General features: G+C 37.1%; 1 protein-coding gene across 2 annotated transcripts in view; it reads right to left on the bottom strand.

Moving 5' to 3' along the window:
• Positions 1 to 19,081, bottom strand: part of jhy (junctional cadherin complex regulator) — a 45,018-nt gene that overhangs the window by 18,260 nt on the left and 7,677 nt on the right. For both annotated transcript variants that reach the window (XM_033050018.1, XM_033050017.1), the window contains exon 4: positions 12,308 to 13,376. In XM_033050018.1, coding sequence (XP_032905909.1) covers positions 12,308 to 13,376 — 1,069 coding nt within the window. The remainder of the gene's footprint in view (positions 1 to 12,307; positions 13,377 to 19,081) is intronic.

Here is a 19,081-nt window from a genome sequence, read left to right as displayed (position 1 = left end):
ATTGCCTGCACACTGTAAAAGAATGGAATTAATACAGCATGTAGCAAAATCACACAATTATAAAACAGGGAAGGAAACATTAAAAATATCCCTTAAACGTTAAGTATAAATAGACAATAATACATATTACACTATTTAACAGTATTTTCTAAATTATCCATTGCTACACTTTGGACTTTAGAGGTACAGCGTTAAAACAGGCCTTTCGGCCCATCGACCGGCAGTCACCCCCACCCCCTATACTAGCACACTATCCTAAGCTTGGGGACAATTAACAATTTTACTGAATCCAATTAACCTACAAGCCTGTACATCTTTGGAATGTGGGAGAAAACCAGAGCACCCGGAGAAAACCCACGCGGTCACAGGGAGAATGTACAAACTCCGTACATCCAGCACCCTTAATCAGGATCGAATCTGGGTCTCTGGTGCAGTCAGCTTTACCACTGTGCCCCAAAGCTATTTAAAATTAAATATGTAGTTTATATATCAAAATCTAAATATCTTTTGGGGGTATTTAGCGAAAAGAAAACCAATGTCCTTTCGGAAAAAGAACGCACACTGGATTAATTGACATTGTTTCTATTCTGATGAAATGCCATTAACATGAAACATTAACTACTTCTGTCATTTCCAGCATTTTCTGCCGTTATTTACTGGATTAATTTCATTATTTAAAAGAAACTGTTTAGGTATTGTAAGGGCCACACAGCACTCAGTCCAGTGGACAACTAATACTACTTTCTGCCAAAGTAATCTGTAATATGTTATTCATTCACATAATCTGCTGCTAACCAACTGAAATGGGATTTTTTGGAATCAAATCCTGCTTAGCTGCTTGAACTAAGTGTCTTAATTTTCTCCTTTGATTTACTGCTAAAACTTGAAAGTTTGTCTGGAAAGTTAATTAAAATTGACAACATTTCTCAAATTTTCACTCTTATTTAATCCTTTTAATTTGATTGATGCAAGAGTCAAGAGACGCTTAGCTAAGAAGTGACTGGTTTGAGTCAGTGGACTGGTTTATATTCAAGGTCTCTGCGGCAAATGAGAATGCCACTTCTGTCACAGACTTCATCACTCAGTGTATTAAGGTCTATGTCAAAGAAGATAATACGAGTATTCCCCAACCGGTTAACATGGATCAACCGGAGGTCCACTCTCAGGTGAAGTTCAAGTCTGTAGCATTCAAGTCTGGCAATCCTGAGTGGCACAAGAAATCTATGTGAGACGTTTGCAAACCCATGAAGGATGCAAAGAGGGATTTCTGGATAAAGCTAGACTCCGGGCATAATCACACAGACACCCAAAAGTCAAGTGTCAAGAGTGTTTTATTGTCATACGTCTCAGATAGCACAATGAAATTCTTATGTGCAGCAGCACAACAGAATATGTAAACATATACGCACACATTAGTGCAATAACAATAATAGTCTATGAAGTTCAGAGCTTAATGGAGGTTGTTGTGTTCAATAGCCTGATGGCTGTAGGGAAGAAGCTATACTGAACCTGGACGTTACAGTTTTCTTGCTCCTGTACCTTCTTCCTGATGGCAGGGATGAAATGAGTGTGTGGCCAGGGTGGTGTGGGTCTCTGATGATACTGTCTGCCTTTTAGAGACAGCGATTCCGGTAAATCCCATCGATGGTAGGGACATCGGAACCCGTGATGGATTGGGCAGTGTTCACAACTTTTTGCTGTCTTCTTCGCTCCTGCACACTCAAGTTGCTGAACCAGGCCGTGATGCAACCAGTCAAACCTCTCGACTGTACATCTGTTGAAGTTCAAGAGAATCCTCTCTGACATACCTAATCTCGGCAATCTTCTCAGAAAGTAGAGGCATTGATGGGCTTTCTTTATAATCGCATTAGTGCGCTGGGTCTAGGAAAGATTTTCAGAAATATGCACTCCCAGGAATTTGAAGCTTGACTCTCTCCACCATTGTCCCGTCGATATAGATAGGTTTGTGGGTCCTCATCCTTCCTCATCCAAAGCCCACAATCAGTTCCTTGGTCTTACTGACACAGAGAGCCAGGATTTTGTGCTGGCACCATTTGGTCAGTTGATCGTTCTCATGTCTATACTTTGACTCATCATCATCTATAATTCGTCCAACAATGGTGGTGTCGTCGGCGAACTTGATGATGGAGTTTGCACCGTGTCCAGCTATACAGTCATGAATATAGAGTGAGTAGAGCAGGGGGCTGAGCACACAGCCTGTAACCAGGGAGTAGGTACGACCACTCAAGGATAAGTTTAGTTTAGTTTATTGTCACAGTACTGAGGTACAGCGAAAAGCTTTTTTGTTGCGTGCTATCCATGCAAAGGAGGGAATTGTGTGCTTTGAGTCTGGGGATGTAGGTGAGGCACTAAACGAGTACCTTGTATGTTTTCACCAAGGAGAAGGACTTGGAGGTTAGTGAGATCAGTGTGGAGAATGCTAATATGCAAGGGCAGTTTGAGATTAAGGAGGCATTGGGGCTCTTGACGAGCATTAAGTTGGATAAAGCCCACCCTCTGTTGAGATCTATCCCATGTTATTGAGAGAGGCTTGTGGGAGTCTTGACAAAGATCTTTACGTCTTCTCTAGCTACAGGCAAGATCCCAGAGGACTAGAAAATAGCTAATGGTGTTCCTTCATTTAAGAAGGGAAGTAGACAGAATCCAGGGGATAATAGGCCAGTGAGCCTCATATCACTGGTAGGGAAGCTATTGGAGAGGAATCTTCGCAATAGGATTTTCTCCCATTTGGAAGAGAATGGGTTAATTAGGGACAGTCAGCTTGTCTCTGTACAAGGCGGATCGTCTCTGTACAAGGCGGATCGTCTCTTACAAACTTAATAAAGATTTTTTTAAAGACGTGACAAAGGCCAGAAGATTAATATGCACAGGATTAACAGTTATTCGGTCATATGGATTCCGAACTGACTTAGAGGGTCGTGGTATATTTAGACTTGAAGTTTGTGACCAGCAGAGCTCTGCAGCGATCTGTGCTGGGACCTCTGGTGTATATATATATTATGTGCAGGCAAGTCAGAGTTGGTCGGCATTATGTTCAACACAGACATTATCTGAAGGGCAAAGTGCACATTAGGAACAACAAAATATGTATTTTGCATGTCCTGTCCAATTGACCTCCAGTCAGCAAACAGCACCACCATGTTTTGACTGGTGCCTATCCATTCCTTCTACAAATACTGACTGACCAGCTGAGTTACTCCAGCACTTTGTGTTTTACTCAAGATTCCAGCATCTGCACTTCATTGCATCACCATTCTGTTTGATTTCTTCTCCATTATCTCTGCAGGAAATTATAGATTTAAAAAATCCATCAAAATGGAAAACGTAAAAATACTGGCGTTAAGAAAGTTTTGCAGAGTTAATAAATCGCAAGTTGTAGTGTTATTATTATTATATACATTTTTTGGCACTTGATAACAAATATGAAAGCATGATTGCAAGTATTTTTGTAATTATATCATTGTTGAACATTAATTTGCACTCAGTGAGTTTTTTCAATGACAAAAATGAAGCTGAATGACTGAACTATTCAATATGTTCTATTGAATGAAAGATGCACTTTGTTCAGATTTCAAAATGCAGTGCAGTTACAATACTGCGATAAGTACATTGCAGGAAAGTACTGCAGAGGTGTTGATTGCTCAGACACGATCTCCACACAGTCCTCATTATCTCTTTCACTGTGATGCAAGCCTCAACCTCTGCCCATGTTTCTCACAACATCTTTTATGAACTATTCTAATAATACCAATCAAATTGAGAAAATGATCAAATGAAATCACATTTTAAGCATCATAAGCTGTGTTAGGTTCTCTCTGTTAAATCAAGCCTGTAATTACTTCTCTATAGAGAACATACAACAAAGGTAGCAATCATGGAATGTTATTATCCTGGTCTAGGGTACAAAGTCTGCAATAGGACTTCAAAGACTCTGGCTTGTTGAATTGCATTTGGTTGTTATTGTGGGAGCTTGGGCCATCTTGATTAGATGTTCATACTAAGGCGAAGCATGCTGCACAGAGTGCCCAAGCCCTTTGGTCTCGAGCCAATGAACTATTAATAAATTGTACATTATGTCTTCCTACTTTGAAGTGAGGGTTATCAGGAAGGAAAGGAAGTAGTTTAAGTGCAGCTGAGGTAGATAGTGCAGCTACTACAACTATCAAAATAAGTCAACAGGTTCTTACCGAATCATTTTTGAAAAAGCAGCAAATTTTGCCAAACACAAATTATTTTTTATAGACTGAATGTCTTTTTTATGAAAGTAGCTCACATTATTTGAAGCAATATGAGCAATCTCATACCAAAGTTAGAATAGATAACTTCAAAGAAAAATTTGAAAGGCCAGAAAACTCTTTTTTAATAACTTTTGTTAGTTCGACAGCAGTTGACAATTACTGTTGATTTTGTCTGGGAGAGCTCATTAAAGCAAGCTCTAAAATAATGGCTCTATGTGGTAATACAATCAGTGGCTAAATTCATCAGCTCAAGAAATGGCAGTTTTGATCTATGTAGGTTGACTGAAATGTAGGCAGTACACAAACATAGCAGTTAAAATATTTCTTCATATTTGCTAACACCCATGAACAAAATGGTATTGCCATTTGTTTGAAATGGTTGTTGCATAGACATTGACCGTGGTGAGGATAAAACCATTAAAAAGATGACTGTGGTCACATACTAATCCTGCTCCTCATGGGCCACCATACCTTTCCCCCATACGTTCTTAGTTTTACACAATTAAGGTGGTGTAACTTATAGAATTGAAAGGGAAATAGGGTAGCCCTGATTTTTTTTTATTGAGATAAAGGCAGTAGAGAGGAACAATTTTAGTTAAAAATATCAAGAACAAAAATTGGTTTGGTTTATGTAAGAAATAGAAAGCGGGTTTGGGAGTTGTATATCAGCCCCCTAATGTGAAATGCAGGGGCACAGCATAATTAGGCTCGTTTAGGTACATTTAGCAAAGACAATTCAATAACCACGGAAGACTTTGATCCATGTATAGACTGGATAACCCAACTTTGAGTAACAATGCAGAAGATGAAATTGTGAAGTGTATAAGAGATGGTGTTCCAAATCAATATATTGGGGAACCAAGGGAACAGACTATTTCTAGTTTAAGAAGGAACTGCAGATGCTGTAAAATCGAAGGTAGACAAAAATGCTGGAGAAACTCAGCAGGTGAGGCAGCATCTATGGAGCGAAGGAAATAGACGACGTTTCAGATCGAGAAATAGAGAAATAGAAATAGACTATTTCTAGTACTTTGTTATGCAAAAATAATCAATTGGTCATCTGGTACTAATGGAGCATTCAGGAAATAATAATCAAAACGTAATAACATTTTAAGTAAAAATTAAATGATTCAGTGCAGTCTGAAACCAGGGATCTAAAGACAACTGCCAATGCAATATTTTCAGAGCAGTGCAGTTATACTGGAGGTGATGCTGTCAGTTTATCATCTGATATACTTTAAACTTTTCTCGAGTATTGGTCTTTGATGGGCGGACTGGCTTCGAGGGGGTCAAATGGTATCTGCCAGCAACTTCAAGTAACCATCTGCCCAAATTTACAAACACATGTCTGTTGTCCTGAAGCATACAATAATACTTATTGGACTAGTAACACGACAGACTAATAACAGACTTATTGAAACATGTTTTGCTGATTTAGCCTTTCCTGGATATAAAACCAAGAAATTGAAGAAATTGAATAAATTTTATCCAAACGTCTCTCCCAGATGCGATAAATGTTTGTCTCAAAACGCTAATATAACACATTCATTTGTAGGATGTACAAAGTTGAATAAATTATGGAGTGATATATTTGATATATTTACAAAGCTCTTCAAGTCAAGAATAGAACCCAAAATGGAATGGATTATATTTGGAATAATAGGAGAAGATACCAATTTAAATAAAGACCAAAATGTTTTTTTTAATTATGGGTTAATAATTGGAAAGAAATTGATACTTAAATTTTGGAAAAATACAGCTATACCAACTGTTAAAATGTGGATTAGGAATATGATGGACATAGCACGCCTTGAAGAAATGAGACTCCGACTAATAGATAAATATGACCAATTCTTAAGGAGTTGGTCTCCTTTCATCGACTTTTTGGAATCATGTGATGCAGCGGTACCATAAGGATTGCTGATTTCAGTTCATGACGTGGATAGATCTACATCTCCGAATATAGATTTGAAAAATTCTCTGTTAAGGGGCCTTCTCTTCTATTTCTACTTTCCACCTTTTCTTTTTTATTTTATTTTTTTATTTTTTATTTTTTTTATATATATACACACTTCACATTTTTCTACTTTCTACCATCTATTTTTCCACTCTTTCCCCATTCTATTGTTTTCTTTTTCTTGTCTTGCTTACTTCCTTCTCATAACATAAAACCAGAGGTTGTACATGGAATGGATTACGGTATGACATAGTTGGCACCTAAAATTAGGTGCCACTGTATTGTTTTGTATTGTATTAACTTCTAATAAAATAAACAAAAAAACAAAAAACAAAAAATAAAACCAAGAAATACAAAGCATTATTATAATAGTGTGCATGAACCTTGCATGAATTTAATAAATTTCTTGTTTATTAAAGAACAGTGCATTATTTACATGTAAGGTTAGGTAAAAAATAAGCTTAGTGGGCATAATTAATACAAAATCAATGATTAATCAACGTTAATAACATAGGAGCTCCAGCATAATCTTCTTTAAAAAATCAAAAAACATATTCTATTGATATATATTGAAGTTAAATGTAGCTGTCTAACTATATTATTGTATTTCTCGATGCTGTCCTCTGGCTTTGTAACTTACAAAGCAAGCAACCATTTTTGTCTTTCTTTTAAAAAATCAAGAGGCCGGGTAATTAAAGTAGAGATTCAAGAAGTATTTTTCAAAACCAGCTGCAAAGTAGCAATACTGAATTAGTATTTTGGACCATTCTGCCATAAAAAAAAAGAATTTATGAACTGAGTGTGTGATCTGAAAGAGCACAATCGTCTGTGTGTGCATTTTATCATGAAGATTCCAATCAGCACCATATATACATCTACTGAAATCAATGTGATGTTTTCTTTTGTGCAGTTCACTGAGCTAGCAATTAGCAATTAGTTATTACAACATTGCAGTGTAATTAATGTGCAAAATGATTTGTCCATGACAATGTGAAGTAGCTTTCACTGCCACAAATACTGCAGCTTTGATAATGCTTAGTCTTTGCTAAATAGCATGAATTGTAGCAGTTTGGTAGGAAACTGAGGATTGATTACCAATTAATATGTGCAAAACCACAGGCACACTGCAATGTTTTCTTACAACATTAGCCATAATTGGTACTTGAATATGCAAATATTGGTGACAGGGGACATTATCACACTGCTGGGAACAGATGGAGGCCTGAAACAATAATGTTAGCTCTTTCACAACACAAATAACTGAAAATTCACGTATTCTTTTATATTCTATAATGATTTCAACACTGATAACAAAAAGATAGAGAAACAAGACCTAAAAATTACATTTTTACATCAATGAAGTCATCTCTTCAACAAATGTGTGGAGGAAATGACAGGAAGTTAAAATTAGATAAACTAGATTACAGAGGGGATGACCACTGAAGGTAAACATTATCCATAGAGTACAGCGATACAGCACAGAAAAGGCCTTTTGGCCATCATGTCTTACCTGTATTAGATCCATAGCGATCTATGCCTTGGCGTTTCAAATACTTATCTAGATACTTCTCAAAGGTCATGAGAGTATCTGCCTCCACAGCTTTTCAGGTAATGCATTTCAGATTTAATATTATGTGTGAAAATATTGCCCCTCCGATCCTCTATAACTCTACCTCTCGCCTTAAGCTTACGCTTTCTAGTCTTAGAAATCTCCACCATGGGAAATAGATTTTACTATCTATCCTATTTATCTCCCTCATAATTTTAATTATCTCTATCAGATCACCTCTTGGCCTCCTCCACTTCAGGGAAAACAAACCCAACCTATCAAATGCTATACTGATTCCACTTTATTCTGTCCTCATCCCCATCATGCCCAGTTTCATCGAAGTTGGCTAGTTTTCAGACAAACGAGAAAAGCTGGTTATTTATCAAATTGTTGAATTTATTGTTGAGTCCTGAGGGATGTAGTCGAACTAAATAGAAAAGAAGATACTATTCCTCAAGTTCATATTGAGCTTCTTAGAAAAATGTATCAGAGACCAGTCAGGGTGAGAGTAAATTGAGGATTCAAGTATTAGCCACAAGTTAGAATTACTAGTTAGCCTCATATGTAGTTAGCTTCGGTGGGAGGTCCAGAAGATAAATGTGATTTAGTTAATCTCTTTCTTAATTGAGCACCTATAAAGTTAAAATGCATTGACAGACAGACAGCAATGGTAGAGGGAGAAAGAAAAAATGTTTAACATTTAAAAAAAGTAAATTAAAAAAAGTTTCCTTTTTGTAATTTTTATCGTAAATTTTACTTGCAGTCCCTTCAATTTAGATAGACGCATAAAGCTGGAGCAGTTCCTTCCTACACATCTTTACAATTGAGATATTTAGAAGTCTCTTCTGCCCTCTAGTGTCTGAAAGTTGCCACTGTGCTTGTAACTTTCAATATTGCTTGTAAACAAACAATATGAGATAACAGCAACATTAGCAGTTTAAAAAATCATTTCAATGTTCAACATTAGGAATGTAGGAACAATTAGTCTTTTGAGCTTGTTACATCAAAAATGAAATGTTGCCTAACTTACAATCCATCTTTAGTCAAAATCCCATAATGCTTCTATTAACAAAAAAAATAGATTGATTTCAGATAGCATAATTTACCTAGTTCCAATATTTATTCTATCTTCAGTAAAGTGATCTCTCAAGAATGTATCTTCTACCATCTACCCTTTCAGTTCTTCTTAATATCTTCAAAGTTAGTGTCTTAATATAATAATAATAAATTTTATATTTGGGCGCCTTTCAGAAATCTCAAGGACACCTTACAGAGATTAACAAGAATAATAAAACATATAATCGGAATAAAATAGATAATAATGACATCACAGAAACACGAATTAAGAACAGAATTCAGTCCAAAAACAAAAAATCAAAAACACAATGTGAAGAGAGAGCAGCGGCAGCTAAAGCGCGCCAGCGTCCACTCTCCCTTCCGACAGCCATCTTGGACACAGACTAACAGGTTTACTTACAGACAGAAAAAAATCATCTAATATTCTAAATTCTAGGAAACACAAACTGAGTAGGGCAGCTGGTGGAACTGCTGCCTGACAGTGCCAGAGACCCAGGTTCGATTCTGAACTCTGCTGCTGCCTGGGTGGAGTTAGCACATTCTCCCTGCGACTGCGTTGATTTTCTCCGGGTGCTCCGGTTTCACCCCACATCCCAAAGACATGCAGGTTTGTAGGCTAATTGTCCTCTGTAAATTGTCCCTAGCATGCAGGGATTGGATGAGAAAGTGGGATAACAGAACTAGTTTGAATGGGTGATCAATGGTCAGCATGACTCGATGACCCTGTTATTATGCTGTATCTCTAAACTAAACTAAACTAAACAAACATCATTTAAAATGTCAGTTCTCACATTTTAATATTTGGAATCCTAGCTTTAATCTATGCTGCACAGCCCCCAAAGCAAACACTTGCCATCCCATGGAGTTGCCATCCTATGAATCAAAATATAAAATGACGTGTCTACCTTCTATAAAATGATGGAAATACTCAGAATGTCAGACAGTATCTGTGGAAAAAGAAACAGTTAACATTTCAGTTCCAAGACTGTTTGTCATCCTGTTCTGACAAAGGAACTCAGACCTTCTTCTTCTTGTGTAAGGCGTGCACAGCCTAAAGTTGGAGGACAACTTGTTCTATTTGATCTTATTTGATTGTGCACGCCGGGTTGATTGCATTCGTCGAAACAGGGCAGACCATGTGAAGGTTGCAATCTCCCACCCCACCTCAGACCTGATATATTAACTGTTTCTCCTTCTGCAGATGCAGCCTGACCTGCTGAATATTTCCAGCATCTGCTTGTTTTCTTTAATTTGCATCCCAGGAATCCGTTTGTAGAAACAAAGAACTGTGGATGCTGGTTTATACCAAAGATAGACACAGTGCTGGAGTAACTCAGCAGGTCAAGCAGCATCTAAGGAGAAAAGGGAGTGATATTTAGGGTCGGGACCCTTCTTCAGACTGAAAACTTATCAGAGAAATAAAGAGCCAAAACGTCACCCATGCTTTTTCTCCAGAGATGCTGCCTGACCCGCTGCGTTACTCCAGCACTTTGTGTCTTTGACTATCTCGGCCCCTCTAATCCTGATCAGTTATACACAAATTGAACAGCTTCCCAATGAGCAGCTTTGGCTTCATCCCCCCAGTCCGCTTGTGCTGTTTGTTATTGTTCAGGAGCACAGAGACCAAAAGTCCCACACAGGGATTGTCCTGTGGAGGAGCAGGACCCATCTTCAGATCTAGGCCTCAACCATTTGTAATCTATGTTGATGGTTGGGATGAAGGGACTGGGTGTACCACAGCCAAATTTGCTCATAATACAAAAATAAATAGGTTGGCACATTATGAGGAGCATATTGCCAAGAACTAAAAAGATAGGTTAAGTGAGTAATCAAGAAGTTGCCAGATGGGGTATACCGCAGCAAATTGTGAGGTCATCCACTTTGGAAGGAAGAATGAAAAAGAAAATTATTATTTAAGTGGAGTGAAACTGTAAATGTTGCAGTGCAAAAGGATCTAAGATAATAGAAATATAAAGATATTAGTGTATGGATGCAGAAAGTAACTACAAAAGTTAATGGATTGATTGTCCTTACTGCAAGGGCATGGAATATAAAAGTAGTGAAGTTTTGATGCGACTTTACTGGGTGCTGGTGAGTCCACACCTGGAGTACTGTATTGATCTCCATGCTTAAGGAAGGAAGCATATACGGGCAAAATGACTCCCATTTGGTGATCAGACTCTGACAAATCGGATGCAAGCAATCAAATGTATGCAGAATTATATTGATAGAATATCGTTGCTCATTATTTTCATGAATGCTGTAACCTTGGGTAAGTGCCAACCAGGGGCAAATGAAAACAGCAAATTATTCTGTGTATTTGCATGAAATCTCTTTGACTGGACTGAAGGGCTGTTCCTTCTGCTGGGCTTTTTCTCCCAGAGAAAACACTTAATGAAAATGTTTGTCAGATATATTATTTGATACAGATATGGATTAAAAACGAAGAAAATTAATAGCACTCTCTGCACTTTAAGGCTGCCATATATATATTTAAATAGCATTCCTTTGAATGCATCCTGTGATAACAAGTACCAGTTTCACAAATCCTTGAATAAAGTGCTTTTTTAAAATATTTCTTATTAGATTTCTGGATGACTCTAAAACATTGTGTCCATTTTCTTCCTTCGCATGAAAATTATGCCTATCAAAATCTTCTTAGCCTTCAAGACCTCCTGTAAACTTAATCTTCAACTTTCTCTTTTCAAAGAAACAGAGATCCAGGAAGCTTATTTTTTCTAATTTCATAAAAATATATTATTTTTCATGATATTTACACTTACATAACATTGCACATTCAGTTGTTACCATTCTCTGTACAAATCATATCATTCTATTTAAATTATGTCAACTTGCCATCATTATCCTTAACATATTCTTAGAGCAAAGAGTTTGTGGATTTTTTAAAAACGTACATTCCAACTGCTCTATGTCTTCGTTTCACCTCCAGCCTTTGTCACTTACTCCTAGCATCGCTGCTTTGACAGGAAGGTACACCTTTGCCTCATGTCAGTGGTCGTCAGGTCATTACATGGATGAGGTCCCAGCTACTGTATATTGCCCAAGGATACAGTATCTCCCTGGTTTGCCCTAATGAACACCTCCCAGTTCTCGAGGATCAGCCCATTCTGCTGTCCACGATAAGGCCAAATCCAGTTTGGATTGACTGTGTGTAATGGGATAATGAAAGCTAAATTCTACAGATGAAATAATCGGAAATGATGAAAATACACAATAGGATCAGACAGTATTTGAGGACAGACAAACACAATTAACATTTCAGACTAATGCCCTTTTATTATATCAAGTCACACATAACAAATTCCAATTATGCAATGTTTTTGTCAGTTAAATTACTACATGTTAACTAATTTTCATATACAAACACCTCAACACTGTAACATGAGATGGCTTCTGCCCTCGTCAAGGACATGGTTAACAACATAAAATTACCATCGCACCTACCTCCTGAGTACTTTTGGTCTTCTTTTCATTGTATAATTGTTGATATGAGGATAATTTGCGTGCTCCCAGAGTTTGCTTATTACGTTCCACAATATCATTCTGTGATGTTTCTTTCATTTGTAATTTTCTGTCATAAGAGACTGCAGGGATCTTTCTGTTTTTAACCCTATTCACGTTTCCATCACCATGCATTGATTCATGCTCCCGGTACCGTGTGTACTCTTTCTCATAGTGATCGTTCAAATTTTCAACGTTGTCTTCGTGGCGAGATTTATTTTTCCCATGGTTTTCCTGAGATTCTGTTTCTGTAATTCTATCTGGTGCTAATTTTCTATCCTTTTGTGAATCACTCTTATTGGTCTCATAAGATCCAAGTGAATCAGGGGAGTCACATTCTTCTTGACTGCTTTCAGTATTTTTACAATAAGGAGAAGGTGGTCTTTTCCTTTTAGTCGGTTTCTCTTCATTGTTATCATTCTCTTTCAAATGAAATCTAACTCCTTGAGATCTACCTATTTGCTTCTTCTGTTCCAATAAGTCAAGGCGTTTATATTTATGATCCTTCAACATTTCATTGTCACTTGTTCGATTGCGACATTTATTTTTCCCGTATTTATTCCACAGCGCTGTTTTTGTGATATATTCTGATCCACTTTTTCTGTGGTCATGCAAATCAGTTGTATTATTTTCATCATAAGAGGCAGAAGAATCTAAAGAGTCACATTCTTCTTGACTGCTGCCACCAAATTTACAAGGAGAAGGAGGTCTTTTTCTTTTAGGTTGTTTCTCTACATTATTAACATTTCCTTTGAAACCAAATCTACTTCCTTGAGATTTATATGATAGCCTTTTATGTTCTGATAAATCTAGTTGCTCAAATTCATGGGACCTTGCAACATTATTCTCCAAAAGGTCATTTGACTCCTGGAGCAAATTCATCAGCGAATCATTAAGATGTGGGCTTTGTTGTTGAATCACCTCCTTAGACAATAGAATTTCTTCTCCCTCTCTGGTATTCCTCCAATTAGGATTATACCTTAGGCTGGCATATCTGTCGCTCAGGTGATTTCTGAAAAAAAAGTTAAATAAAAATCAATTGAAGCCCAACAAATTGTGACTTAACATCAATCGAACAGAAAAAATCCAATGGGTTTAAAAGAAGCATTATCACGTAGTAGGGTATGAAAAATGGATCTAAGGATAGAGTGGGAAAGCGACTGAATTGCGGCTCTCATTTTTGTGGGTTAAAACTGTCACATTATTAGATTCATGCATTAACAATACAGCAAATTCTCTGACTGCTAACATTGCAGTGGTGTCAAAAGTGAAAAATCCTTCTTGTAACTGTTCCATAAGGCCAATTAAGGATGCACTTAGTGCTGGAGATGCTGAATACAAAAATTAAAATTTTAACACATTCTTCAGGCAAAGCAATGCCCCATGCCATATTACACCAATTAAAAGTATAAAAAGATAAGAACACGAGGAACATAGTATTTATAAATTGAGATGACATAAATGCCCAATTTTTATTTCAATTGATTTTGAACTCTGGCACAATGGCACAAAAGTAATGGCCTTTAGAATGCAACCACTAAATTTAGAGGTGGATTAAAGAAGGCACGCACATGGGCTTGGAACCAAGCTATTGGAAGATGTGGAAATTGTATGGATTTTCTTTAAAGATTGTATACTTCTCTACTCCAAGAATCTGCACCCAAACCATAGCTTTTCTCTATATAGTTTAAAAATAAAAGAATAAAAATGGTAAGTTAAATAATTGACAAGCATCTGGTATTAATTTCACCATTCCACTTTCTGGTAGAACTTGGAATTTTATTTGTGTATGAACAATCCAAACAGTGGAAATGCATCCTGAGGAACTACAAGATCCCACAAAGCTCCTCCTAGTTTTGAATTTACTGATAACGTTACACTCATCACCATGACCAGAGTGAACAGTCAAGAATAGATCCCAGGTTGTCCCACATACAGGCTAAAATTTATGGTGGGCGCATTGCAAACATGTCATGCATATTCCTCAGATGCATCGCTGTGACAATGATTTTTCTTTTTCTGGCCATACGTAATCTGGTCATTTATAAAGTATTCCAAGTTCATATATGAATCCTGGCATATTAAGTAGGTACAGTTTTATCACCCGTAGAAATCTGCAACCGAGGAAATTTTGAATGACTCATATGCCTGTGGCTTGTTTTGAATTTGAACTTATTTTCCTTCAATGCAGTTATAACCCCCTGAACTCAGCTTGGAGAGATATACATGGTCACACCATGTTTCCCACTGCAAACTGGGAAACATGAAAAGTGTCCTTATATATTATGCTCAAGGTGAATGTGATCTTCACTCTTTGAGCAACAGAAAACATGTGCATGACTGGAGTTCCAGACGATGACACCATCTACTGGCTCTGAAAATGCCAACTTAATGAAGCATTGTTACTTGGACTGGTGATCATTTGAGTCAGGCTTCTAAAAGTTTCTTGAGGGATGGATGTTCCTGGCAGTTCTTCCGGAGGAGATTCAGCAAGAGCACTGCTCTTTCAATCTTCCAATTCACAATAGACAACTTTCGCCTTAAGATTCATAAAAATAATTTCAAGTCACCCTGTAAAATCTTCAGGAACCCTCAACACAATGGGTTCTTCTTCATCGAACTCTCCCAAATTCTCAAAGGATGACATATTTAAATGAAAGGGAGACACAAAATGTTGGAGTAACTCAGTGGGACATGGAGCAGCTTTGGAGAGAAGGAATGGGTGACATTTTGGGTCGAGACCCTTCTTCAGACTCATGTCGCCCATGAGTCACCATCACGTCACCCATTCCTTCTCTCCAGAGATGCTGCCTGTGGGGCCGAGTTACTCCAGCATTTTGTGTCTATCTTCGGTTTAAACCTGCATCTGCAGTTCCTTCCTACTAGTCTTTAAATAATGCAGGCATACTTTGCCATTTAGATCTGACTTCTTTTGCATTAATGCAAATTGTGTTTGAATAAATCAGTTACTTGGGGAAATGTCATTGCAACACTCATTGGCTTAGATTTGACGGCCACTGCTATACACACTTCAGTCATGAGTGTGCTGCATCCATGAACACATAGAAAAGAAACCAATGTTAATCACCATCACTTCTCAAGATCAATTTTAAGCTATAAAGCAATCATGCAGCACGTTAAAAATGTGTGCTACACAAATTAATTTCTAGGTCCAAGTTTTCTTAAAGTTTGTCTATGTTAAATCACAGCAAAGTATATCCCTGTAAACAAATCATGAATTGATTGAATTAAAAGAAATAGAAATGGAATGCTATGTTAATAAAACATTGTATATCCCTATTGAATGGCAGAGTCCCAGTTATTGAAAGCGTTGCCTAGGTGCATCAAGTGTAATTATCAGGAAATACAGTGCCCTCCATAATGTTGTAATGTTGTTAATGGTGTAATTTCTACATGGTGAAACCAAAATGTATAAAAATGGTCTTTATCAAAATCTGACAGTGTGCACTTTAACCACATGTTATTTTTTCTATTACATATCTCAAATTGTGGAGTATAGAGGCAAATAAATAAATGATGGGTCTTTGTCCCAAACATTATGGAGGGAACTGTATTCCTATTCAGCCTCTCAGCCTGATTGATACAGTATTTGTGAAGCTGTAATATATTAAATGGATACTTTGTTTTATTTGATGTGACCAATATGAGGACTAATAAGGCAGTGTTTTATTTGATGTGACCAATATGAGGACTAATAAGGCAGTCCATTAGGCTACGCAAATATCATTGCATAGATTTGAGGCCCTTGCAGTAACCCAGTTAACCAGGAATTTGAAACACTTGTGTGGCATCTCTTATGCATCCATAAAGAAATGTTTTTTTTTTAATCAATTGTTTGAATAACCTTTTCATTCAATTGGGAACAAAAGATCCAAGTGTGTTTCATTGTAGACTGTGAAGGAGCACTCATTAACACTCTTTTAGTTTCAACACAGCTACTTTTGTTGCATAATATGGCCCTTTGGACAAATCTTCTGAAGATGATGCATCTACACAGCACTTCTGTGTTAAAGTGTTTGTGAATACTTCAGCCTTATCTCCTGCATGCACACACTGGACCTCACCATTTTGAGAATATAAATATTCCTAGAACCACCCATTAGCTGTTTAATTGGCCATTCCCATTCTGGGATTGCAGTACTTCAATTGCATGGTTGGTTGTGAGATCACTTAAGACTGTCAATTGCATGTCATTTTTCAGCCCAGTTTGCATGCAGTTGCACCAGGCTGGCACTTCATCATTTTTAGGTATGCCTGATGCTCACGAGAGACCCTCTGCACTCACTGAGCTATGATTGATACCGTAGCAAGATAGTAATAGTAGATAAGGGATATGCTGAGCCATAACATCACAGGTTGTGGTGATGTAACTTTCTACTGTTGCTAATGGTGTGTGGCACCGCATGAAAACTCATGTTAAGCTGCCAGATCTTTTCTGTTTCAATTCCATTTACCACAATATAAAGTGACTTCTAAGTGGAAAACAGGACTTTGCTGTGGTCATATCTGCCACTGCTATCGAGGACAGGTGCAACTGCCATAGGTACAACAGCAGGACGAGATCAAATAAAGTTTATCCCTCGCGTTGGTTCACTCACCACTTGCCACAATCCCAGTCTCATAGCTATGACCTTCAAGCCTCAGCCAGTACTGAAATTTCTGATGTTACCAATTCACTCCTGGAGATGCACATCGATATTCCCCACTCACAGTACAATCCCTGTCTCTGTGCTGCTTTCAGCGCTTTCCCTATGTGTTTTGACCTATTTCACAACTGAGATAGGACAGTAGCTGGTAATCAGGAGGGTGTTTTCTTGCTCATATTTGACTGATCTATGAGACTTCAAGTTATTTGGGTTCCAAAACTATCCATCCCACCTGCATTCCACTGTGTCTCAGCTTTGGTGGGTTTGGATGTATCTCAGGATTGGGAAGGAGGAACTAATCACATTGCTTATAAGGTATGATTTGTGAACATGACCGTGTCAGGCTACGGTTTGACAAAGTTTAGTTTCTAATTATCGTACAATTAACGATGCAGTGCTGGAATAACTCAACAAATCTCTGGAGAGCATGTGCAACTTAACCTATTTGGGGAGGTGCAAGGAAATAAAGTCAGTTAAAGCAAGGTCAAATCACAGTTTTGAATGTCAATGTAACTTTCCCAAGCATACCCTCTCAACACATAAATTATTAGTGTTATATCATTAATAAACGACAAAGCTGTGCTATGCTGCCATGAAGAAAATGTCCCAAAAATATTCCTCATGGCAAACCTTGTGGAGAAATGCAGCATTTTTTCAAGATGCCTAAAATGTGACATCAGAAAGCTCAGATCTGCTGATGCCATATCATTTTTGTTTTGTTTTCTCTTTTTTCAGTCATTTACACACGTTGATGTTTGAGAAACATCACATCCAATATATTGTGATTGTAAAAGTGTTAACAGGTTGAAACAATGCTAGTGGAATTGAGCAACTTTGCTCTGCTGCAATTGTTGGTCAGTGCAATAAAAGACATGTTATTAGTTCTCTCAAATAAATCACTAATCATCTCTTTATTATCACCATGGACAAAATATTGTCTGATATATTAGTCCAGAAGGAACTGAAGGCATAATAATTAATGGCTATGGTGACTTGATGAATATTGGCAGTTAGATTCCACTCACGTAGTTATTTGGATGTTTTTTTGTGGAACTTGGCTCAATTAAAAATGAAAGCTAAATCAGATTATTTTTGCTAAAAACTGAGATTGCAGTTGCTGCATAAACTAATCTGTAAAACAGTTCAGCTTGCAAAATTCTATAATATTCACTTAATCTGTATTATTCTCATTTTCAAAGTTTACGAAACCTTTAATATTTTTATGGTTCGGAACACTTTGTACAGTTAGAAATAAAGACTTGCACAATGTGTTTTTCGTCATTCAATTATGTCCTGAAACAGTGTTATTGGCTTTCAAATATAATTACTGACCTTGCATAGCAAATGTCTATTTGCAGGAAAAATATTAGTTTGCCATATTTGATAATAAGATATTAAACTGAATTAGGATTATCTTACCATTATTTCAGCAAGAAAATACTGATCTGGAAATTAAAATGGTGTTTTAATGAGTTCCTAGTTTGCAAATTCTGTTGCTAACTACTTATTTGCTCTCCTGTGAAGAACAGATTGCCTCTGCCACTTTCTGGGAGGAAGAGGTACTGCATCCTCTCCTTACAAGATCTCTGCCTTAAATGTTTGGCTTAGAATTAATTGCTGTACATATATATTTCATCCAAAATCACAAGTGAAACAATATGAAATTAATACACTAAAGATGAAGAAGGGGTTGAAGCTAGTAAAAAAACATAGAAAAAAGTACTATTCCATTTTGTATGCAATCATACTTACATCCCACCTTATGAAATGCTTCCATTTTTAGTACATTCTTCCTTGTAATCTTGATGATGAGTGAAAAACGTGCCTGAGACATTTATCTTTTGGTCTACTGGACTAACTGATTATCAGATCAACTATGGAACAATTATTCTAAATTGGTAAAAGTGAATAAAATTATCATTGAATAACAGATGAAGATAAGAAATGGCTGAGGCCACCCAAATATGTCTGGATAGTAATACAATGAAATGTTAAAAGATGTGGACATACTATAGGTTGAGCAAGAACTTGGAAATTTAAATAATTTAGG

This window comes from Amblyraja radiata, chromosome 33 (assembly GCF_010909765.2).
Source record: "Amblyraja radiata isolate CabotCenter1 chromosome 33, sAmbRad1.1.pri, whole genome shotgun sequence".
NCBI lineage: Eukaryota > Metazoa > Chordata > Chondrichthyes > Rajiformes > Rajidae > Amblyraja > Amblyraja radiata.
This window is presented reverse-complemented; position numbering and strand designations above follow the sequence as displayed.